Source organism: Molossus molossus, unplaced genomic scaffold, assembly GCF_014108415.1.
Source record: "Molossus molossus isolate mMolMol1 unplaced genomic scaffold, mMolMol1.p scaffold_m16_p_1, whole genome shotgun sequence".
Classification (NCBI taxonomy): domain Eukaryota; kingdom Metazoa; phylum Chordata; class Mammalia; order Chiroptera; family Molossidae; genus Molossus; species Molossus molossus.
This window is the reverse complement of record NW_023425344.1, coordinates 219107658-219131679: the sequence shown is the minus strand read 5'-3', so window position 1 is coordinate 219131679 and position 24022 is coordinate 219107658. Positions and strand designations below refer to the sequence as shown.

Below are 24022 nucleotides of genomic sequence, written 5' to 3'. Positions count from 1 at the left end.
ACAGCAAAACCCAGCTGTTTCCCCCGGGGTCTGGTTCCCGGCACAAAGGGCTTGGGTGGGGTGCAGAGGGAGTTGGGCCCTCCCGGGCGGCGCACCCTGCGGGAGGGGAGCGCGCGCCGCCTCGCCCCCGCCGGGGGGTCGCGGCTCTCGGGCGCGTTCCCCGCCCCTCTCCGGGCGGCGGCGCAGGGGAAGGGGCGGGCGGGGGCTGCCGCTCTCTCCTCCCACCGCGCTCCCGCCGCACCGCGCTTCCCGGCACCGCCGAGCGGGAGGCTGGCGCGGGGGCCGGCCCGCCTTCCCCCTCGCCGCCCGCGGCGTCCCCGGCAGGCGCGCTCCGCGATGGCAGCGGCGGAGCGGGACTGAGCCCGCCGCCGCCCGCCGCAGCCCCGGGCTCCTCTGGCCCAGCCATGGCGAAGCAGTACGACGTGCTGTTCCGGCTGCTGCTCATCGGGGACTCCGGGGTGGGCAAGACCTGCCTGCTGTGCCGCTTCACCGACAACGAGTTCCATTCCTCGCACATCTCCACCATCGGTAAGGGGCGGTGGCCGAGGGGCGCCCCCCTCCCCGCCGCCGCCACCTGCCCGGCGGCCCCTTCCCCTTCCCGCCTAGCCCGGGAGGAATTGTTCACCTCACTGGCCGAAGGCGGGGATACGAGAGGCCAGGGCTAGGGCATAAATCCTGGGGTGACGGGCCACCGGCTGGGGACTTGAGCCTCCGTTCCTGGAGGTGAGGGGTCCCTGCTGCTGTCCGTGACTAGAGGTGGGCTCTCCAGGCTCGCGCTGGGGAGCCTTCTCTTGGAAGCCGAGAGCAGGGTGTAGGCCTGGGGACCTTAGCCACTGAAATGACACCCCCCACCCCCTCACCCCCCCAGGTGGAGAGGGTGGAAATTAAAGCCTTTGCTCGAGAAGAGGAGTTCAGGGTGGAGAGCCAAGTCACTGAGTCACGGGGTTCCCCCAGTTCAGGGGTGACCCACGGTGGAGCCTGGAATGGGAGAAAGGAGGAAGGGAGGGGCCAAAGGGATTGGGTTTCCAGGGCACAGCTGTGAAGGTAAGCCACGGGGTGGGACACCTGGAGGAGGGCCAGGTAAGGTGAGGCCCAATGGTCTGAGGAGGGGACACTCACAGCCGCTCGGAACAGCAGCTGGCTGAAGCATCCGTTTCGAAGGAGGCTGAGGACCTCAGGACTGACTGTCCAGACGGGGTCAGAAGGCAGGCAGGACCCACCTTAGAATACATGTCTTTGATCTGGCAGTGCTGGAGCCTGTGGGAACAAGGCCTGGTGGCACCCAGACAGCACTGTGATGGGATCACTTGTTCTGGCAGGAGGTGGCCTCACCTCTGAGGGGGCTCCTTCTCTGGGATGTCTGAGTTGAAGGAATTACACCCACGTGTGACAGGTTCCCTGAATGATGGCTGGAGTAGCCTCAGCACTGCCCAGGTGCCCCCTCCTGCCAGACAGGGCCCCTAGCACTTGAAGCTTCCACCCTCCCTCCCAACACACACTTCTTGCCAAGAGAGAAGAGGGAGCAGGTAGAGCCAGGAGGAAAGGGGCTCGGGTTTAAGACACGGTCTTTGTTGTCAAGACAGACCTGAAGCCCTCACTTTGGGGCAACATGACCTTGAGTATCATTTAAGCTTCTGACCTCTAGTTTCTCCCCTGTAGAATGGGAATAATAATAGTACCTACCTGCCAAGGTGTTGTGAGGAATAAATGAGATACTGTTTGTAAAAGCACTGAGCACAAACACATGGTGGAACTTAGATAATGCTGGTGTTTGCTGTTATCATCGTTGACCACCTAGGGCTCATTCTCTCTTTGCTTTGTTATCTTCAAGGGATTTAGTAAGGTCAGGGAACAGACACTTTCATTTTTCCCAGAGAAGCTGTAAGGCAGGCTCCTAGGGGTCCAGGAGCTTGGAGGAGAGACATCTCAGAGGGATGGGTAGAGCGCAGAGGCCTGGAGAGGGCTGCGTGCCCCTGGGGAAGGCTCCAAGGAAAGCGGAGGCCGTAGAAAAGGCCTGGGAGTGAGCAAGGGAGAGGCTGAGGAACCAGATGGGACATGAGGACAGGTGCGGATGTGGGGACAAAGGGCAGCAGCTTAGCACTTAAAGAAACTTGCAGTGGTTATTTTTGGGATGGGCCTGGTACCAGGAGCTGCTGAGCTATCACAGTGGATGGTGGGCTGTCTGGGGACCCCTGGCTTTTGCCTGAAGACCAGTAGTTTTCACCCTGGCATCCTGACCACATTTCAAGTCCCAGGAGTGACCCAGGTTTTTCCTTGGAGAGCTTTGCTCTGCCTCCTCACTTCAGAAGCTCTTGGGCTCCTGCTCCGTGTTATGGGGGAGTTAGCTGCCCTAGGAGATGTGTCCCCCTTTCCCACAGACACATGAGGGAACTGCTGTTTCTGAAATACCAAAACAACCCTTCTGAGGCTTGTGAGAAGCTTTCCTTAAGTCCCTGACCCTCGTATTGCTATTTACCAGCCCTTCTCCTTAATGTCTCTTCTACCTTGTCTTCTCCTATCTTAGACATTTCTTCCAGCTAGATCAGTAAATTCATAGTTTTCCCTCACAGGTCACGGGGACTTCCTCAGAATCCCTCTGGGGCCAACCGCTTTGTGGGTAGAGGTGAAACAGAACTGGGTAGGGTCGCCTCTGCAGCACCCTAGCCTTCCCGTCCCCACAAAGCCCTTGGTGTGTTGACTTAAAGCCTGAAGACAGCTCTCCTAGTCTTTCTCTGTGTCTGCTGGCTGGGTCCCCCGTTCCCCAGGATGCAGAGGGCTGTTGAGGATTTTGGATTCTGTGGGAAAGAAAAAACCCTCTTTCTTCACATCAGCCTTTTAAAATCTGCCCACTGGGTTTCTTAAATGCATTCTTGTTGAATGCTTATTCTACCTCATCTTGGGCGTGTTTTTCAGTATTAACTAAGACTTGGGGAAGGAGGGGGATGATCAGGAAAAGCTTTCTCCTTTTCTGGATATAGAAAGTTTTCCACGGAGGTGGAAGGGGCAGCCAGGGGACAAATCAAGGAGCCGAGAAGATGGGTGCTACCAAGTCATATTCATGAATTTATCCAGTTAAAGATCTGCACGTGTCCTGTAGGTAGGGTCGGTGCTGAGACCTAGAGATTCCAAGACACACAATACACGTAGCCACCTCTATCGAACTGCTCCCTGTTTAAGGTACATTCTTTTTCCTTGCTGGGCATTGATCTGGGCACCTTTCTCGGAGCTTCTTTTGTGAATGGGGACAATGAGGCAACTCACCGAGTAGTGCTAAGACAGAGTTCAGACACTTGGACCATGTTGATATCACGTAGGCTGGCACTTTTGTGATTTACTATTTATGCCACTTCCTGTAAGAGCCTGTAACATTCCAGAGACTGGCCTGCCAGGGAGCAGTGAGGCACTGACCACCTCTCTTCTTTCTAGTCAGTAGGTGGGCAGGTGGCCCTGCAGCTGGACCTGTGCCACTGGCATGCCTTTCCCATGCAGCTGTGCTGACCCAGATGTGGTGCAGAGATGGGCAGCCAGTGCCTTAATGTTCTCTACAAAGCACTGTGCCTGGCATTTAGAGATGGGTTGCAGTCTACCTTTTCCTGCCCACAGAAGCCTGTAATCTGCTTGGGGAGGCCCAAAGAGCCTTGGCCACAAGATAATGTATCTGTGAGCACTTTGTGAGGCGTTCTTCGAAGATAGGGGATCCATGATGATTGGGATCGTTACTATTAATGAAGGTCTTACAGTCATTATCAGCAGCTAAACCATGATGTAAGAGGCAGCCAGTGAGTGGTGAGAGGACCGTTTGAGTACCATTGCTACAAGCAGGTGCTGGAGGAGGTCGCAGAAGGGGAGGAGTCCTGTGGACCAGAAGCTGCAGGGAAGGCTCAAGGCGGAGGGGAAGCCAGGCCTTGCAATGTGAGCTGCTTTTCAGTTCCTGTAGGGAAGGAGCAGATGGAGACGACAGAGGTGGGAATTCAGTGGGTGTTCCTGGAACTCTGGGCAGTCTGGCTGGAACACAAAGGGGTTTTTAGGAGAAGAATGAGAACATTCCTCTGTTTACCTCTGTCTCCCAAACTATACTTTTAGTGTCTTGAGGGTGAGACCAAATCTGATTCCTCTTTGTTTTCATAGTCCTAGTACAGGGTCAGGCACAACCTCAATTAAATGTTGAGTGAATAAGGCAGACGCATTGAGGGCCTGGCTGAGGGGGTGGAATTTGAGCCTTTACAATAGTATAAGAAGTTTCTGAGCAGGGGAATGACGTGGTAAAAATGGCACTTAGGGTGTTGGCTGGAAGAAGGGTTAAGACTTGCAGCAGGAGACCAGTCAATGGCTATGGTAGTGTCTGGGCAGGAAGGAACCTCAGCCCATTCTCTCTCTTCCCCTCCTCCCCCCACCTCCACCCTCCGGTGGCACCAACATCAAACTCCACACCATCACCTGTTCTCAGTTCCTACTGATCAACTTGGCAACTTCTGAAAGGGCCTCATGTGACCTGTGCTGCCTGCCCAGGCAAGGAGACCATGTTCTGTCCTACATAGACATCTGCACGCAGGGACTTTTGGTTTCCATTCTGCATGGCAGCTAGGGGTGACACATATGCCACCAAGGGGCCACCCATGGGTTGATTTTCTCCTGCTTATCCTTGGTCTTCCCTGAGTATACCTGTCCCTGGTCTCTAGACCTTTTGTTTTAAAGGCTACTGTTCAGCAGCACCCCTCTGGGTTCTGAGGAAGCTGCAGCCTGTGATTTTCCAGTTTGGCTGGTTGAACCGCTGTGGCTTCAGGGCTGCTTTCTTAGGCTGGGTTTGTGCTGTAGTATCACCTTTCTCAGGAAGTTCTGTTTGAACGGAGTCTGGCCGCCTGGGGCAAGGACTTGTGGTGACTGAAGGGGAGGGAAAGGGCTGGAGGAGGGCCAGGGGAGAGAGATCTGGTTCCGGAATCCAGCCTAGCCAACATCAGGCCGATGCCTGGGCACTGGGTCTGTGGGACCCAGACCATGAGGTGCTGTGTGCCTATGCCGGGTGACACGCGGGAGAGTCCGGGTTGGGTCTGTGCCCCAGCACTTGGGCAGCCTGAGACAGGTCTCTCCCCACCCTGTTCCCAAAGTCCCCCCAGAAAAGAATGGAAGGTGAGACGCCGTGAGTAGCGTGAAAAGAGCACAGATGTAAATGTGAATAGTAAGGAATTCGGGTCCCTTAGTGGCTGGTGCTATTAATTCAGTAGTGTTTTCTAAGTTCATAGAGAAAATTAGGAGAATGTATTTCTAACCATTATGTACTGCACCATGGGTAGTAAATATATACCAATACCAAACTTCTCTAAATGTACTGTAACACAACCAGTAAAATTAACCATATATGCAAAGGGTATATTATATCCTGTACGTTAACCAGGAATCAAGTCCATTCACCAAATTTCAAATTGATGTTTACTCCTATTTTTGTGACCGACTATAAAGTGGGTAAATGAGATACCAGTAGCATATTATTATGTAATGTGTTTTTCATTGGGTCTTCTGCATGCTTTAATCTGGTCAAAATATTTAAATTCACTCTTTTCTCTGTTTATAGTGTTTTCTGATATTTGTAAATTTCAACTATGTCAATACAAAACAAGTTAAAGACGGGAAAGAGCGCAGGCAGTCTGCATGGAGTTCCCATGGCCTTCCTGGCCATGCCCTCGGACATTTATGCAACATCTCTGCTTAGGTCCGCCCTCTGTAAATGGCAGAAAATAGCAGAATCTTTCTTAGAGGTCACTGTGAAGATTCCAGAGGCTGATGAATACGGGGCACTTGCAGGGCCCTCAAAAAGAGGGTAGCTGCCGTCATGGTGTATTATTATTAGTTTTCCTAGCTCATAAGAGAGTTGTAGAGATTAATAAACTCTCCGTCCCTCACACATTCAGTCGTTTGGGCGGTGTGCACTGAGCACCTACTGTGTGCCAGGTACTGAGTGAGGAGCGGGGGAGCAATGTCAGCAGAGACAGCAGTCAGGGTGCCATCGTGTCACTGGCCAGGGAGCACAGGAGCAGGCTCTGGGTTTCATTTCCGCACCTGTGCCAGTTTCCCCCTTGCCCTGGCAGTGCCCAGGGCTGAGAAGGAAGAGTTGGTGAGAAGGTGAGGAGGAGTAGGGAGAGAGGTGATCGAGGGGTTGGGGGTGGCTCTGCCAGGTGTCAGTTTGCCTCAGGCCATGTTCTGCCCACCCCCTTCCCCAAGGTCATGATCCCCGATAATAGCTCTGAAACTCTCCGAGGATTTCATTTCCGCTGCTCCGTGCCCCTGTGCCTCCTTCACAGCTCTGCAGATTCACCCACGGCCTTGAGCACCCTGGTTCCTGCTCCTTCCTCCTCCTCCCAGCCTCCTCCTGCTCCCCAGACATCTTGGTGATGAGCTTGAGAACATGAAAGTCAATATTTGGCCATTACCCTTCTACCCCGATTGCCAGCTCTTCTCAGAGTGCCTTCTTCTGTAATCTAATATTTGTGCCCGTTTCCCTGAAAAACTGCCAATTTTCTGCACAGGCCTCTGACCTCTCCTTGGCTATTCTGCCAGGACAGCGTGCTTTGTCAAGGGACCACAGAGCTTCCTGGACATTTAATTCCTCCCACTGACAAGGAAAGGGCTAATCATCAGCCCTATTTTATAACTGGGAAATGTGAGGTCCTGAGATAAGTGATGACTCACATCTTGCTTGCAGGTGGCCCAAACTTGAACCTTCTCCCTTCCTCCAGTTTCTCCAAGCTGGCTTTGTGCATGCCCTCGCTCATCCCGGAGGGTCCTTCCACAGGTTGCCAAGCAAAACGTCCTGTGAGCCAAGGAGGAGAGCACGCGTGCCTCCCCCGCCCTGGGATGGAGGGACAGTTGTCCCTCTGCTGCTGGCCTTGAGACCTCCCTCTGGAGGACACTTGGAGTGTGATTGAGGAGCCTGGCGGGGGGAGCTTTGAGGATGACATCTCAGTTGCCCTCGTTTCACTATTTTGATAATATATTTATTGAGAAGTCTGTGACCCGGGCACCGTGGACTACAGAGAGGACAGTTGGTTTGAGATGTGGGTCATTCCTGATCGCTCTTCCTGATTAAAGTTTTCCGTCTACTCATCTTTTCTCCTAGCATGTACTGACTTCACTTATTCACTCACTTCCTCACTTGTTCATTTTTTTCTTTCATTTATTTAATTTGTTGAATAATATGTAATGACTGTCTACCTTCTACTAGGCGATGAGAACATGACATGAGTAGGATGCTGTTTTGCTCTCTGGGAGCTTACCGTGCAGCTGGGGAGTCAGGCTTCCAGACGGACACCAAAATATTATGCAAAAGCAATGTCAAAATGCTTTGGAATCACAGAGGAGTGACAAATACCTCCCGGGGAGGTTGGAGAAAGCTTCACAGAGGAAGTGACATTTGAGTGGGGCCTTGAAGACTAAGAAGGCTTCCCCAGGGGACAAGGGTGGGGGAGGAGGTGCTGTCTTCTGTCTGGCTGGGCCAGCAGATAGTGGCCGGGTCCTGGTCACACCAGTTTAAGTTCAATTCAGTCCTTGCTAGGCTGTGTGTGAGGGTAGATGCCTCTGGAGGCCATGTCCCCTCCAAGATGTTTGCTCCTGTGGCTCCTGGCCTTGGTATCTTCCTCCTGTCAACACGGGGGGAGTGAGGGGTCAGGGCCCACTGACCACCCAGCGGCAGGCTCAGGAAGGCAAGGCCCAGGTCAGGGTCTAGCCGAGGGGAGTAGGACAGGATTAGCTGGAGCAACGGCACAGGTCAGAGGCCCCGTGGAGGTCTGCGCACACAGGCAGCAGAGAAAGGGGAAGGGTCCAGGAACTGATGTGTCCTGAACGCGTACTTTGTGTACCTACTATGTACACAGAAATAGTGTGCTTTACACATGTGAACATTCAATGTAGGGATACAAAGTGGGGGCACAGAGCCTCAACTTTACCTGGCTAGTGTTTGAGATATTTCTTGGTACAGTTTTGAGATTAGAGCCTGCACACAAGTTCACATGTGTATGTGTGTGCGTGCACATGTGTGCACATGCGAGGGCGGGTCCCCATGAGATCTGAGGGAAGGGAAGGGCCTTGCTGTGCTTTTTTTCTTTATAACAATGAAGGAAGAATGTGGGTCCCTTTTCCCTTTCTCTGAGGAACTGTATGTTTGCCAGAAATGTGTTCGTGTCTGCGGGATATTTGCTGCTTCCCCTGCCTGGGACCCTGATCCTTCAGATCTTCTCCCTGCTGATACCTTCCTGTTATTTAGGTCTTAGCTCAAATGCCACCTGCTTTAAAAGGTCTCTGGCCAGCTGATCTGAAGAAGCTGCACACGTCTCCTCACTGTCTGCTCCGTGATTCTGCTTTGCCTCTTAACCCATCACTCTGAAATTATTTGTTTACCCAACTATTCTCTGTCTTCCCCACTCGAATAGAAGCTCTCTGAGGACAAGGATCTTTCTGTATGATTCACTGCTGTGTCTTCTAAGCTTAGTTCCTCGCACAGAGTAGGCACTCAATAACAGTTTGAATGAATGAATGAATGAATGTTCCTAGAGGACTTTGGCTCTTCCCTGAGGGATGTCTCAAACAGTATTGGTTTCTTGGGACACTTAAGACAATGAGAGGCTCACTGTGCTACACGTGCTTGGGCCTGTGAGGAGAGGGGAGAGTCCTGTATGGGTGAACTGTTTCCAGTAGCTTGTAGCTCTTCTGCTCAGATACATGTCATAGGAGAAGCTCAGACGATCCCTGTGTGAGCGGGTCCTCTTTGGTGAATGAAGAGACAAGGGGTTGGTATCTTAGACTAAGGTCAGTATTGCCAGTCGCTCGGGGTCACACTGGTGTCAGACAATGCCCATCAGCTCAGCCAGGCTGCTGGAGTGGTCTTCCAGGACCAGAGCATGGCCGGGGGTCTGGAATGGGGTACTCCTAGGGCTCAGGTCCTGGGGATATACATTCCTCCCTGCCTCATGGGAGTCCGGGTGTGACTGGGAAACCTTCTACATGATAAAAGCCCCCAGGTTCCTGGGATTCTGAAGACTGACCCTTGAAGATTTTATGTGAAGGTAGTAGCCTCTGGAGTTGTCCTGGTCTCCGTATCACCACTGTCCTTCCATGTTGAGGTTATGTGTGTGTGTTTGTGTTGGAAAAAAAGAAGAGGGATGGAGAACCATTCTGAAATCTCCAGTCTTCCTTATGGGTGGGTGTCCTAATCACATCTTAGACCCCAGTGCCCTGAGGTTAAAACATGGCCTTGGTGTTAGATCAGGATTCTGTCTGCCAAAGTCCAGGGCCTCCTCTTTGTTTCTGCTTCCTGTCGCTCCCAGAGCAAGATGGTGTGAGGCTGGCTGAGGCCAGCATGAGGGGCAGTCAGTATGCAGCTGGGTAAGAGGAGGAAGTCAGTGGGCACGTAGTCCCCAGATGGACAGAGGGGATACAGCAAGTGGCAGGTCCGGGCAAAGACGCTCTCCCTCGCCCCCCACCTAACTGGTAGAGACGTTTGTGTGCCAGGGGCCCTTGTCCTGAGCCTTCCCTTGAGCCTTGTCTCAGCCCTTCCTCTCGTCCCCTCCCTGTTCTTCCCTCACACGTCCCTCCGTTGGGGAAATGGCATCGTGGGTCTCCTAGTGCTATTGGTCTTCTCTCTTGCTGAGAGAAGGGGACTGTGAAATGGGACTACTCTGATGCCTTGTCTGGGGTGGCAGAGTCAGGCAGCCACCTGCCCTCAGGGTCTACCTATCCCTACACTTGTCTTCGGGTTGCTCAGGGTGACCTCTTTGGAGGTGACCTCCTGCCACAACCCACATGAACTCCAGTGTCCAGCACATGCTGGTGTCCTGGGGGGAGGGGCAGGGGCCTTCCTGGGACCTGGGCTTGGTAACTGGAGCCAACATGGCTCCAGGGATTGGGTGTCTGCCTTGGGTTTCAGGTGTATTAAGTTGTTCCTGTCGTGGCGTCTCATTGCTACTGAAAGGCTCAGGTCACGCTCTGGTCCTTTGGGCTGTGGTTGATCATGGTGATAGCATTTGGCACCCAGAGGGGCCCTGTTTCCACTCGAAGCACGTGGCACCTGGTGGGCAGGCAAGCTGGCACCTGGCTTGAACCCACGAGGCGCTGGCCCACCAGTAAGGCGCACCCTCGCTCCTCCGGAATTTAGGCTGTAGTCAGACTGGGGGCGCTGGGGCCCACGGAGGGCGGCATTTTCTGTTCTGTGAAACCCGCCAGCTCAGCGCCAGCTCTGCCTCGCCCCTGCCTCCGCCCAGCGCGAGCGCCCTCCTGCTTCCCAGGGCTCTTTCCACGCCCCAGGCTGTGACCCTGGGCTCCTGCATCTCATCACCGAGGGGACTGACAGCTTCTTCAGCTCGGTGTGCCGGGCCCCATGGGACGGGTTTTACACCTTATCTCATAATCCTCACAAAAACTCTCGGCAGCAGGACCGGCACCCCCGCTTAGAGGCGAGGAAAGGGAATCAGAGGCTGAATAGCTTTCCCAAGACCACGCAGGCCATTCGCAGTAAAGGCAGGATGGGAACCCGGCCACGCCGCGCTGCACTGCGAGCCCCTCCTCCACGGTCCCTGCCTTCTCTGGAGGCAGGCGGCGGTGGTGAGGAGTGTTCTTTCCCCGCGCGTGCCCTGTCCCCTTCTGTCCACAGTCTTCTCGGCCCCTCTGCTGCAGGAGGCTCAGCTCTGTTTTACTGCCCCAGGCGCGCATCTCAGGAGCCAGGAGCCAGGCGAGTGCCGGTGCCTGCCCCCTGCCCTGTCCGTCTGACCTGACCCCCGAGGAGGGCCTCACCTGTCCCCCAAGTTCTCTGGCAGCAGCAGTCACTGCCCCAGGCCTCTGGAGGGGCAGAGGCCACACAGCCGGGGACAGGAGGACCTGGCACTGCTGCCTGACTGAGGAGTGTCTCTTGCTGGTGCCTTGAAGCGCCCAGACGGCAGGGTGCACGTCCCTGCTCTTGAGCCATGTGCGCCCGGCCCCCCTTACCCTCTGGGACGGGGGAACCGGAACCAGAACCGCTGCTTTGTGCCAGCACTGCACGGAGGCAGAGGTGTGAAAAACAAACAGCCAGCCCTGGCCGGACTGACTCCGCAGTCAGAGCACCAGCCTGCGGACCGAAGGGTCAAGGGCTCAGTTCCAGTTGGGAACATGTGCCTGGGTTACAGCTTCAATCCCCGGCCCTGATCTGGGTCATGCAGGCGGCGACCAATCGATCTGTTTCTCATCGATGTTTCTATCTCTGCCTCCCTCTCCCTTCCTCTCTCTCTAAAACCAATGAAAACATATTTTTTAAAAACTTTGTCACATACAAAGTATATTATCTGCCCCGTAGGTACTAGTTGGGGCACTAGGTACCCCATCTGGTTGGGGCTAGAAGACAAAAGAATGGAGGCAGCCAAGAGCGGGGCTCCTCATTTTAGAAGTCTTCCTCCCACCCCCTACTTGAAATGCTTTGCCTGCCAGCCAGTGGGGAGCCATTAGGTATCAGTGGGCAGTCACGGGCTGTGACTCTGCAGGCATCCTGAGGTGCTCTGTAAGAAAATGGGGTGTGCAGTGAGGCTGGAAGGTGAGGTCTGGTGTGGGCGAGGGGCTGTGCTTGGGCTGTAGTGCCCTGAACCTCACTCCAGCAGGCACGTTCCCGTCTTAGGCACCCCGCTTCTCTGCCCATCTGTCTGCCTCACGCGCCTCTCGCTGCCAGCTGGCCAGTCCTCTGCACCGTCTGGGGGGAGCTGGTTTGATCAGCCCGGCGAGCTCCTGGTCCTGTCTGACAGGTCACTTTGTGGGTCACCAGCTAAACCCATTGGTGGGCCTCCTTTTGGTCAGATATCCACCCTGGTCCAGTCAGGAGTTGCTTCTCTGCAAAGAACACACTGAGCAGAGGCCTTGGGCTGGGCAGTTCCAGCCAGCAAAGGACACTGGGTGACAGACATCATGATCAACATAGCTGGGGTGCTGGGGCAACGAAGAGCTGCTCCCCGTGTTCTCGGCACTCGGTTGGGAAAGGGCCCCACCTTCCTGACCCTCCTCCTGGGCTCCACGGTCTCTAGGAACCTCTGTCGGAGCTGAGTGGAGGTGGTTTGCTTGTTTCTTCCCACCTGAGCAGTCCCTGTGCCTGGGAAAGGGAGCAGGCTCTCTGCAAGGACACTGAGGTGGCCCTGTCCAGGGTGGCACTTCTGGGCTTAGTGGAATCATAAACTCTCAAGGACCAAGGGGTTCCCTAAAAATAGGCTATGGCAGGCTTGCCCTGCATGTGCCCACTGCTTCACTTTGAGACGCCTCATAATACCAGAACAGGTGTGGGGTTCACTGGGGCGTGGCAGAAAGTCTCCGCAGCCTCGGCGAGTTGGGAAGCCACTGGTCGGGTGAGGGGTACCCTGGGTAGGCTTTAAAGAGACTGGTGACCAGTTCCGGCTCCGCCGTTAGTTACTTGGCCTCTCCGTGTCGCACGAGGGTAACCTCCGCTCCTACCTGCTTCACAGGGCTGGTGTAAGAAATGAGGGTCTGGATCCCCTAGTGTCACTGTAACTATGGGAATGAGGGTTGGATTTGCTTCTGCCTAGAGATGGGCTAGACAGTGGTTCTCAAACTTTGTGTGACTGAAATTTAGTGGGGCTGGGTGGGCCTGGAGGGTTTGCATTTCTAACAAGTTTTGGCTGATGCCGAGGCTGCAAGTCCGGGGATCACACTTTGAGAACCACTGTCCTGGAAGCTTCTGTTAGAAGTGTGACCCATGGACCAGTAGCATCAGCCTCACCTGGAGGCTTAATGCAGCATCTCAGTCTGACCTACCACCTACTGGACCAGAATCTGCATCTCAACACAATCCCACGATCTGCACAAGTGCTGCCTTAGGGGAGCCAGGATGAGAACACACCGGGGTGGAGGTGGGTGAAGAATCTCTCTTCCTATAGATTTCGAGGATGCAACAGAGAAGGTTGAACCTGTTAGGAGGTGCGCCCAGACAGGGCCGAGGGGGAGACTTGGGAAGCAGAGAAGACTCTTCCCCAGGGAAGGTGGAGAAAACAGAAAACTGAGGAAATGAGGTGGGCCTCGGAGTAAAGGCTTCAGCGGGCAGCCTTCATTTTGCCCCTCAGACTGGAGACGTGGTATTCACTTGAATGCCTTCAGCTGTGGGGAGGGGGGCGCCCCGAGACAGGCCTTCAGCGGGGAGAACAGTAGCTGTGAGGATGTGAGGGGTGAACACACATTGAATAAACAGTTTGCTGAGCAGCCGCGAGGGCCCAGCTGAGGTGACAAAGCATGAGTCTGCAGGCAACTAAACAAGGCCAGTGTTCTGACTGTCCTGCAGTGCTCAGCAGTGGAAAAAACCATCAGCCACGCAGGGAGACAGAAGGGGCTGTGGATGGGCACAGGCAGTGGGCCCGGGTTTGACCAGCAGGGTGAACCCCGTGGAAGGTGCAGGGTGTGTGTGAGTCGAGTAGAAGGAATAGATTCCACTGAAGATCCTTGGGCTGTCATCTTTAAATTTAAAAGGGGGGGTGGGGGGGCGGAGAGCAGGTGGGAGAGGAAATCCCTCTGAAAGCATAGACTCTGTTTCTTCCTTAGTGTTTATGAAAAGACAAAATGGAAGCATTTGACTTCTCAAAGATGTTAAAACAAATTTTATTGGGTCGTCATGAGGGCCTAGGTGACAAGATGGTGGGGGTGCTGTGAGCCCCCAAAATTCCTCAGCCTTGATCCCTGGCCACACAGCTAAGAAGTGAGGGAGGAGGGGAGAGGGAATCCAAGCTGAGCTCTTGCTCCCAGGGTAGTTGCATATCTTCTTGCCTGTCCTACCTCCTGCATTCCAGGGAGGGTTCCCGCAGTGCCGGGACCTCCTCGCCCAGCTCACTCCTTCTCAGGACCTGCAGAGGTACGGGATACCAACCATCGCCAAGGCCTCTGTGCCTAGTTAGCACACAACTATCCACCCTTCTCTCAAGAAACAGTGCAAGGGGCCGTGGCATGGGCTGTGGTCCCACGCAGGCCTCTGCTGTGGCTGTGCTGACCTTGGGCTAGTTATCTCTCTCCCTGGGCCTCTGTTCCCCTCCCTCGCAGGTCTGTAGGGGCAGGGGACATATGTCATTTTGGCTACTCTCTGCACCTGGCATTGTGCAGGTCACAAGGGAAGTTCCACAGAAGTTTGTGGAATGAAGGAAGTAGAGCCTTCTGTCTCCACCCTCACCCCTAGGCCTTGTGACCACTTTGCACAAGGGACCGTCTTGGCCAGGTTTGCTGGCTAGTCTGGGGGTGAGCTAGGTTTATGATAAAATGAACAAATTTGCTAGTTCTCCTGGGAAGAAGGCACTGTACTGTGAAAAAACAAGAATTTCTTGATTCCTTTCTATGCGAGGCACTGGGGAGAGGCAAATTCTCCACCACTGTTTGTCTAGGGAGGGCATGGGCACGGGCATGCTAGTGCCCCCCAAGGCCAGGCGCCCCCTCCCGCCTCGCCCTTCTCTTCCCCTCTCAGTGCACTTGGAAGCATGGCTGCCAGGCATTGTCCACCTGGAAAAGTACAGCTCCACAGATAGGAATCCGCGTGGGAAGGAGAAATGATTCACGTCTGACCAACTCAATTCAGTTCAGGTGGTCGGTTCTGAACCTTTTCTCCCTCTAATTAAATGATGATTGGTCTCGATGGTGAGAGGGAAGAGCCTGAACTTAATCTGTCGGAATTTGTGGGAAGCTGGGGACAGGATAAGGGCAGAAGTGATCCCGTTGGCAAAGAAGTAATGCGCAGGTAGCGTGGCAGCCGAGTGAGGAATCCTGGCACCTTTGGGGTCTTCGGGGCCGTGCTGTGTAGCTTGGGGGCTGCGGTCCAGAACTCTGCCTTTCCCACGTTTTCCACCTGCAGACTCGTTAATGGTGTCCATTCCTGACTTGTCTCCAAGGAGAACATGGAGACTTAAGCTTAATTAACCTACTAGACACAGCTCCTGAATCACTGGGCACAGTCAGAGCTGGGGAGAGGTGCAGTGATAAAAACCTCTGTCATCACTCCGATTCAAGCCTGGTGCTGCTGCTGCTGCTGACTTCTCTTGCTGTAAATTTCCCCAAATGTGTTTCTGCCCTGGGCTGGTTTGCCAAATCCTTGTGTGTCCTGTCCCCTCTGGCAGCTCAGCTCCTCAAGCCTGAGACCCGTGTCTTCCTCGCCCCTCCCCAACCCCACGCTGGGCCACTGCCTCTTCATCTGGTGCTTGGCATCATTCCCCGGCTCCCACTGTGACCAGGACAGTACGAGGGCATAATGATGGCTGCACTTGACTGACGAGCCAACAGGTGCCTGGCACTGTATGTCACTGGTCTTCTCCCCGACCCTCAGAAACAACGGGTAATGTCTCCACTGTACAGATGAGGAAATGGAGCCTCAGAGAAGCAAGATGCCCAGAGTCATAGCTGTGAGTTAAGTGGCCAGAATCCGAATTCAAGCTCAGGCCTGACTTCAAAGCCCAGGCTCCCAGCAAACAGTGCCTCCCACAGTAAACCAGTTAGTCAACAACAGACCCACCAGGCCGTCTCCTTGGGAACCAGTCCTCCTCTCTCCAGGGTCCATGTGCCTTCCCCACATTCATGACAGTGCTATAGCCCCTCCAGGCTAAATAAGGCAGAGAGAGAAAACCCCAGGCCCACGGGGTAGATGCGGTTCCTAGGAACTAGACTCCCAGGAGGGAAAAACAGCGGTTCTCTCTGGAAGTATAACTGGGAAGACGTCACGTGTGAGTGAGTGAGACACATTTGGGGTTGAGGCAGTGATGGAGTGGATTCCCCCATATTCACTTCCAAGCCCTTTACTGCTGGCACCTTTCAGCTCGAGGAGAAAGGAGCAGAGGAGAACCCTTCAAGAGCCAGTGCCCCAGGCTTCCTGTTCAGTTCCCGGCGGGTTCTCAGTTCCCAACTTTCTTGCTCTCTTCCTTTCCCAGGTGTTGATTTTAAGATGAAGACCATAGAGGTTGATGGCATCAAAGTGCGCATACAGATTTGGTGAGTTGGGTGGGAGGGGAGGACTCGGGCTGCCTCCAGCTGCCACTGTCGTGTAAAATCCCGAGGCTTCCTCTGGGACGACCAGCTACCTGTTGGATGGAGAGAAATGGAAGTCTCAACGCCCATCTCCTGCTCCCTTAATATCTGATCTCGTCCTGAAGAAACGTTATGGGATTGACCACAAGTCACCAAAAGGCAGGACTTAGAGGAATTGGCAGACTAAACACTGTGGGTTTGTCATAGAATAACGCTTTTTCTTTGGGCTGTGCCGCCTCCCAGCAGGATTGGAAGGAGGAAGGGCAGCACGATGCAGTTCTCACAAGTAGCCACAGGGGGCCGCTGTGGCTCCGGCCTGCCGCCCCGGGACGCACTCACTGCCTCGGCCAGCGTGTGGCGCTGCTTTCCCATTGCAGAGTAGTATGGGCATTGCCTTCAGAGGTCCCCGGGGTCTGGCGGTGGAGCAGTCCAACCATTCTGGCCACAGTGGGCGAATTCTAGAGAGAGCTGTCAAGGCCCCATTATGGTTGTGGCTTCGGGCGCAGATGTAGTGGACAAGGCCCCAAGAGCCCTGTCAGCACCATGTGACCAGGCATCTCTCCTGCAGACTCAGCATGTTCAGATCCCCTGAGGGACCAAAGCACCACTGATTTTTCACCCTACAGCTCCCCAGTTTTTCCTGCATGGGCACAGGGTCTCTCAGCTCCTGCTCCTCCCTTCTCACCTGCTTCTGTGGTCCCTGCTCTTCTGAGGGACTGGCTTTCTACTGCAGGGACACAGCGGGGCAGGAGAGATATCAGACCATCACAAAGCAGTACTATCGACGGGCCCAGGTGAGCCGCCATTTTCAGGGTTCAGAGGTGGGATGCTGCCACCCACACTCCCGGCTCTGGGTGTTTGAGATATCTGTCACTCACCCCCAAAACAGGGCCCTCGGATTGCCTGCTGGGCAGTCTGAGCTGTTCCTCAACCATTCATTCATCAGTTTGTTCTCTGAACACCCATTGCAGGCAGGTCCCCCACCCTCACCCTCCTTCACCCTGGGCCACAGACCCAGGTCCAAGTATTTGGTGCCTCCTGCCTCAGAGAGCTCTGTGGTGGAGCTAGGAAGCAATAGCTTTGGGGTCTGAGGCAGAATATATTTCTGGATGCCGAGGGGTCCTCATTAGCTAAGCAGAGAGCAGGGAGAATGGGACCCAGCATGTAAGGCACCACCCCGCTTCTGGCCCCATGCCTGTGCAGTCCCTGTGTGCGCCACCTGCCCCAACTCTCTCTCCTGCTCTCTCTCAGGGAATATTTTTAGTCTACGACATTAGCAGCGAGCGCTCTTACCAGCACATCATGAAGTGGGTCAGTGATGTGGACGAGGTAGGAGATGCCGCCTCACTGTTGGGGTGGGGGAGGGCACCTCAGAGGGGAGGGCGAAGGGGGGCCCGATGGGAAAGGCCGAAGCTCTTGGGTTGGCGAGCAAACGCTACCAGGAAAGCTTGCCTTCCACAGCCCCGGATGAAGACCTCTGGGTAAGTACGACATGGAGAAGAAGCCCGAGCTGCCATGCCCTCCGTGCTCTGTACCCTCAGGCGCCCATGGCTGTTCCTACCCTGTGAACAGCTTCTACCCCGAAGTGTCAGGACTGGTGGGATTCTAGTCCTGCCTCTGCCGTGGTGGCCGTGGGGCCTTGGGCAAGCCGTTGGAACTCTCTTGCATCCACAGTTCCTTATCTGTGGAATGAGGAGTTGGACTTAAGTCCAGTGACCTATCGAGCTCAGATACCAGTTATCCATCATTTAGGGTGGAGAGTTCCTCAGAATTAGATAGAGTGTTTCCTACCCTAAGCTGCTCCCGTGGCTTCCCTGGCACCTGCACCCGGTCAGCCCACCCTGTCCCTAGGGCCCTTCGTTAGGTGCTGTTGTGGAGACTGTGCGGTGGGGAGATGGGAGGGAAAGGCAGTGCTCACTGGTGTTTCTGCCTGTCCTTTGTCCCTAGTATGCACCAGAAGGGGTCCAGAAGATCCTTATCGGGAATAAGGCCGATGAAGAGCAGAAACGGCAGGTGGGGAGAGAGCAAGGGCAGCAGGTAAGTGGGAGGGAGCTGGCCGAGTCCAGCCCTGGGGTGTTCTGCTCCCGTCATGAGAGCGGGGCCCAGGACTCCATCGCCACATCAGGCACTCACTCCTGCGGTAGGCTCAGGCCCGGCTGTGCTGCCATCCTTGAGGGTTGGCTGTCTGTCCTTCGGGACAGTGATTTGGGGTCCATCCTGACGCAAAGACCTCTCGGAAAGCAACTCTCCCAGCTCCAAGTCCCTCAGAGCAAGATTGTCTCTGCTTAAGAGCTCATCCGTGTTAGTGACGAGGAAGGACCTCAGGTTGCAGACTTCCTCTCTAACATCATCCAGGCATCGCCTCCTCTCACAGTCCTCCCCCTCCACACCCACCCCGTCCTCCTCATACCTGGAAAGAGGTAGGAAGGTGAGGGAGGAATGAAGGGCCCATAGTCGGAGAAGCCATGGGGGCAGCGAGGGTAGGAGGCTGGCGCTGAGGGGATGTCCAAGCATAAGGGAGACCATCCTCCCAGAGGACAGAAAGAAAGACAGACACCACCGAGACAAGTCATCCATCTGCTCCAAGGGCCTCGGGAGCTTTTTCCTACCTTGTCAGTCAGCAGCATTCCTCAGACTTAAGATAAAATGTATTATTATTTTGTTTTGGTATTAAAAAAGTAATAAAAAGTCATTGAAGAATCTGAAAGTAGAAGCAGACCCGACTGAAATAATAGTGCTTATTGAGCATGGTATGTGCTAAGCAAGTGCTCTGTGATCATGAGCTCATTTAGTCCTTCCACGGCCTTGGTGATAGGGGCTGTCATCTGCATCCCCTGTTAACAGATCATGGAGCTGGGGCTTAGCATAAGCACCTTGTCCAAGGTCATGCAGCTGTTCTGTGCCAGCACTGATGTCCAAGTCTGGGTCTCTTGACCTCCAAAGCCATGTTTTTCATTAATTTGCAGTATTACCACAACATTTTGGTGTCTTTGTCTCCTGACGTGTGACGTATGTTGGATGTGTATGCATGTCTGTACTAGCCTGTCTTAGAGGAGCTCTTAGCCTCATCTGAGAAGGTACCTGCTCTGAGAAGTTGTCCCAGCACAGCATGGGCTGAGGGCCATGGCAGAAGTATGTGCCAGGTGCTCTGGGCACCACCCTTCCCTCGCGGCCTCCCTCTCAGGAATGTTCTTTTCTTGCAGTTGGCCAAGGAGTACGGCATGGACTTCTATGAAACAAGTGCCTGCACCAACCTCAACATTAAAGAGGTGAGGACTCTGAAGCCCAGGTGCCCTGTGCCTCTGGCCAGGCCGAGCGGGGAAGCAAGAGGAGAAGGTGGCAGATAGAGCCGAGATAAGACGACCTCGCCCGTGGGCAGTTGCAGGGTTGCATGAGCAAGAGGAGGAAACACTGGGCTAACCGGTGCGCTTGGTCTTCCCCAGTCTTTCACGCGTCTGACAGAGCTGGTGCTGCAGGCCCACAGGAAGGAGCTGGATGGTCTCCGGACACGTGCCAGCAAAGAGTTGGCGCTGGCAGAGCTCGAGGAGGATGAGAGCAAACCTGAGGGCCCAGTGAACTCTTCAAAAACTTGCTGGTGCTGAGGGTCCTGCATGGAGCACCCACAAATCCCCCCCACCCCTCAGGAGGCCTGTGGGCAGACGGGGCGTCTGGGCTTTGCCCTGCTTCTCTCATTGGGTGACCCTGTGGAACATCAGCAGCTGCGACCCCTGCCTGGCCCTGCGGGGCTCTGCCGTCATCTCTGAGCAGCCTCTGCCCCCAGCCCTCACCCCGAGTGGTATCCGTCAGCCGTTTCCCCAGCCGCAGGCCTGCTAGGAGCCCCAGGTGTGCCGAGAGCACCCCAGACAGCGGCGTCCGGGGTCAAGGCCACCTTAAGGCTCCTTCTCAGTGCGTCTTGCCTCCCGTCTGCTTTTTCTCTCTTCTTCCCACTTCCCTTTCCCTCAGACCCTTTTCCCTGTGCGTCCTGTGTTGTGGCTGCTGGGGCAGCTTCTTTCTTTCCTTTCTCCCTAACCCTGTCCATGGGGAGGACTCAGGCCACGGGGACGTTCCATCTCTGCTCCTGGGAGAACCCCCACCCTGCTCGGTGGGTGGGCCAGAGGCGACGGGGTGCTTCTCATCTCTCCTCCCCATGGTCCTTGTGCCATGAGCCCACCTCGCCAGTGATCTGGGAAGTGGAACATCAAGCTGGAAACGCCAGACGTGGCCCTCAGCCTGGGGCTGCCGACCTCTCCCTGCCCGCCTCCAGCTTTGGCTTTGCCTGGCTACCTGCCACCTGCCTCTTGGGGAACTGGGCTTGGAGGCAGGTGATTCAGAGAAGAAAACAAACGACAAGGGGTGGCAGGGATTAAAACGTCACCTCGATTCTCTACCTCCCATGCAGCATGTACATGATTTCTCCCCACCTGGGCTCCTGAATGAAAGGAACCAAAGCCTGAGGCTGCCGGGGCGAGGTGAGCCCCAGGGAGTGCCGGACGAGCCAGCTGCGCCCTCCAGAAAGGAGGATTTGGAGATGAAGGACTAGTTCCTAGATGTCAGGTTAAGAGCAGGCCGGGGACGGCAGTGTGCAAACCAAAGGGGAACACGGGCTCCCTGGGCCCCATCTTCCAGTCCTTTATGAGAAGAGCACTTCCCCACGACTCCCTGGCAGGTGAGCTGGGCCTTCACTGAACCAGCCTTCGCTCGAGCTGTCCTGAGACCCAGAGTTGTGGGTAGAGAGCAGTATCTGGGGGAAGGAAGGAACCGTGGCCTCCGGTGGACGAGGGCTCCAGCGCTTTGTTCAGGAAGCGTTTTAACCATAAAGGGCCCAAGAGTAGCTTGAAGAAGGCCGTTTAAGGACGAGACAAGTCAGTTTCCAGCCCTAGTAGGGCTGCTCCCCACCATCCTCAGTAGGAGGATGTTCTTAAGCTACATATTTGCCACATTGCATGGCTGGGCCTGGAGCTGCAATGAACAACTGGGCGTTGAACATTCCCTGACTGAGGGCCAAAATCCAGGGCACACCCATGTGAAGGATTAGGAGCCCCACCTCCTGAGTCCAAAAAGGGTGGGTGGATGAAATCACCGAACCTGACCACCAGACTCTTCTCCGAACAGGAGGCAGCAGAAGAGGGAGGCTCGGGATGCAGGAATGGGGGCAGGTTAGCACAGAGGAAGGAAAAGGAGAACAGGGATACATTTAAGTCCTTGGCTAATGAGAAATGTAGCTGACTCTAGGATGTAGTTATGATCATGGCTAGGGATGCTCCTTGAGGACTGAGTCCTCGGGTGTCAGGACACAGCATCCCCCTGGTGGTGGGGAGGGCATAGTGCCAGCCCTCAGCCCAGACTTCAGAGGGGAGTCCTGTTCGCATGGGCTCCGACCTGTGGGTCAGTATTGCAGGTCCCTGGAGATCAGGCGGAGCACCCCTGCCTTCCTCCTAACCCTCAGGGCTGGGGGACTCTGTTCTAACTGCCCCAGCAGTTCTGGGAGGGAAAACAAGGAGTCCAGATTCTACGGCTCGATTAGCCCCCTTCCAGCGCCGCAGCTGGGGAAGGTGTGGGAGCCAGAGGAGGGTTGGGATGTAAGGGTGCAGTTACACTCCCCAGGTCCCAGAGTCGGCCTCTCACCCCTGAACTCAGTCCAGGAGGTGGCCTGAGGTCGGGCATTGGGCCCAGACTGTTGAGCAGGTGCTCCTGCCTGTTTACTCCTCACACCTCCGTACCTGCTGTCCTAGACTCTGCCCAGCCCCAGGCCCCCACCTGCTCCTGAGCCCCACCATCTCCCTGTGACGGGTGAACTCTGTGTACTGTGTCTCGGGTCCAGTTTATGAATTGTGTGCAGGGTTCATCTATTTTAAACACAGATGTTTACAAAATAAAGAATACTTCAAACCACAGGTGTGGATGCCTGTATGAGTCCCTGGGAGTGGGTCTCACTCGGACCCTGGCAGTTAAGGGGAGAGGCTCCAGGACCCAAACGCAGGGGCAGACGTCTTCCATCCCGGGTCTCCCCAATGCCGCTGCAGGGCAGCCCCAAGCAAAGCCCCCTTTGCTCTGCGATGGGCTTATACTGCAGGAGAGACCCAGCAGAATCATTGGGATGATGAAGGTCTGTGTCTGAGGGAGTCTTGAAAGCTAAGAGGATTCTCCCCTGTCAGATGGAACAGGAACAGGCCTTCCTGAAGGCATGAGGAGGGAGTAAGTCATCTTTCAGAAGTTCAACCCAGCCCAGTGACTGACGAGTCCAGGGGAGCAAGGCGGACTGGATGGTGGCGGTCTAGGTGGTGGTGGCTGTTGAGTACTGTACAGTTAATGGGAGAGGCAAAGAGTGTTTGGAGAGAAGGATCAATTGAAGAAGGAAGCAGTGAGATTCTGCGCCCCTTTGTCTCCCCCGCTGCCACCTCCGCCTGTTCTGCTCACCGTGGGGTGCTCCGAGGAGACACTCCCCGTCTCCCTGGCAAGCGACAAGTGGCCCGGCCTGCGGAGCAGGGTGGCACGAGGCTCCATTGCATCCGCTCTCAGCTCGGAACAGGCCACTGCCCTACCAGGGGTCGGGGGCCGCGGCCTAGGACCTGCACCGAGCCTGTGATTACACAGCACCACGCACGCAGAAAACCCTCGTGAAAACCGACGCTCGGACCGCTCGTCCTGGGTGCCACGGAAGAGGAGCTCCACGTCCTGGCTTGGCTGCGAAACTTCACGGACGTAGGGGCTGGTGTCATAGATGCAGATTACAGAGGAAATACTGGTGTTGTGCTGCTTAATGTTGGCAAAAAAAAGTTTGAAGTGAAAAAGGGTGACCGAATTGCACAGCTCATGTGTGAATGGATTTTTTATCCAGAAAGAGAGGAGGTTCAAGCTTTGGACCACACTAATGGGGGTTCAGGAGGTTTTGGTTCCTCTGGAAAGAATTAAAATTTATGCCAAGAATAGAAAATGGGATAACACACTCTTTTCTTAAAAATAAAGAGTTTTTGTTTGAAAAAAAAAAGGAGGAGGAGGGAGGGGAAGGGCAACAAGGCAAGGTCATAGTCTAAGATCTTAACCAGCACTTTCCAGTTTACAGAGCACTTGGAAAACTTTATTTCCTCAATCCCATCGATCACGTCTGTGAGATAAGAGGGGTGATTATCTTTACCCTGGTTCAACAGATAAAGAAACAGGTGCCTAGGGGCCCCAAGTAACTGGCAGAATCGTGGCTAGAGACAACCACATCGAAATCTGGGGAAGCTTTGCTGTCTCTATTTACAGAAATCTCTAAAAGCAAAGCCCACGTACAGCCCGAGTTGAGAACCACCGCCCTAAGCTTTCTGCCTGCTAAGCCCGTGCGGTTTCCAGAACACAGCTGTCCATGTGGGAAGCCGTGGGAATCCTGCACTTGGTGCATGTCACCAGTTACAAGCTTCTGGAAGGTGGGCTGGTTTGAGCGAGGTTGGACTGAGGAATTTTAGGAGAAGCTTATCAATTTAATTCAGTTGTGAAAGGTGAGAACCTGGGTCACTCAAAGGGTCCTGGGCTGTACCTGGAGAAAACGAATGGCTTATACCTAAGGGAGGGGGAACCCCCACCCCTCAGCTCAGGAACTTCCATGGCCCTCCTGGAGAGAGGTCATAGAAGGGCAGCCGATAAAAGGTGTCTAAAGCCCAGAGAGTACTGGGGAAGCTCTAGGCTTGCACGGAAGTCCGGAAAGTCTGTGTTAAAGTTTAGCCCTCTGTCAAGGCCAAGTCCTTCTGACTCAGTGGCTTGGTAGGGACATTTATGGGCTGCTTCTGGGAACTCCAGCGTCAGCAGGGGACACACTTCATCCTGGATTTCCTGCTACCTCTTCCCCTGGCCAAAAGTTCCATTCCCACTTAGGCAGTGGGGGCTTGTTTTTAGGAAGCAGCCATTTGAGACGCGTGGGTTCCCACGTGCTGTAAGCAGCCACGGGCCAGGCTAGAGAAGACGAAAAGCTGGGCACTCGCTGGCGAGTGATTCTCCACTTTCTCAACAGAGCAGCTTCTCGAGCCCAGCTGCTGCCAGC

At 54.9% G+C, this 24022-nt stretch overlaps 1 protein-coding gene and 1 pseudogene across 2 annotated transcripts; both read left to right on the top strand.

The window, feature by feature from the left end:
• Nucleotides 1-329: 329 nt before the first annotated feature.
• RAB15 (RAB15, member RAS oncogene family) lies at nucleotides 330-21829 on the top strand. Of its 2 annotated transcripts, none has more exons than XM_036254955.1 (7): nucleotides 330-528; nucleotides 15906-15966; nucleotides 16736-16796; nucleotides 17254-17483; nucleotides 17950-18039; nucleotides 19206-19271; nucleotides 19446-19522. In XM_036254955.1, exons 1-7 carry the CDS (start codon nucleotides 405-407, stop codon nucleotides 19459-19461), a joined length of 648 nt encoding a protein of 215 aa, XP_036110848.1. In that variant the 5' UTR covers nucleotides 330-404; the 3' UTR covers nucleotides 19462-19522. The 2 variants fall into 2 exon arrangements, with proteins under 2 accessions (XP_036110848.1, XP_036110854.1); XM_036254961.1 differs by having other exon boundaries at nucleotides 346-528; nucleotides 17254-17331; nucleotides 19446-21829.
• Nucleotides 21370-22914, top strand: LOC118623490 (annotated as a pseudogene).
• The last annotated feature ends 1108 nt before the right edge of the window (nucleotides 22915-24022 follow it).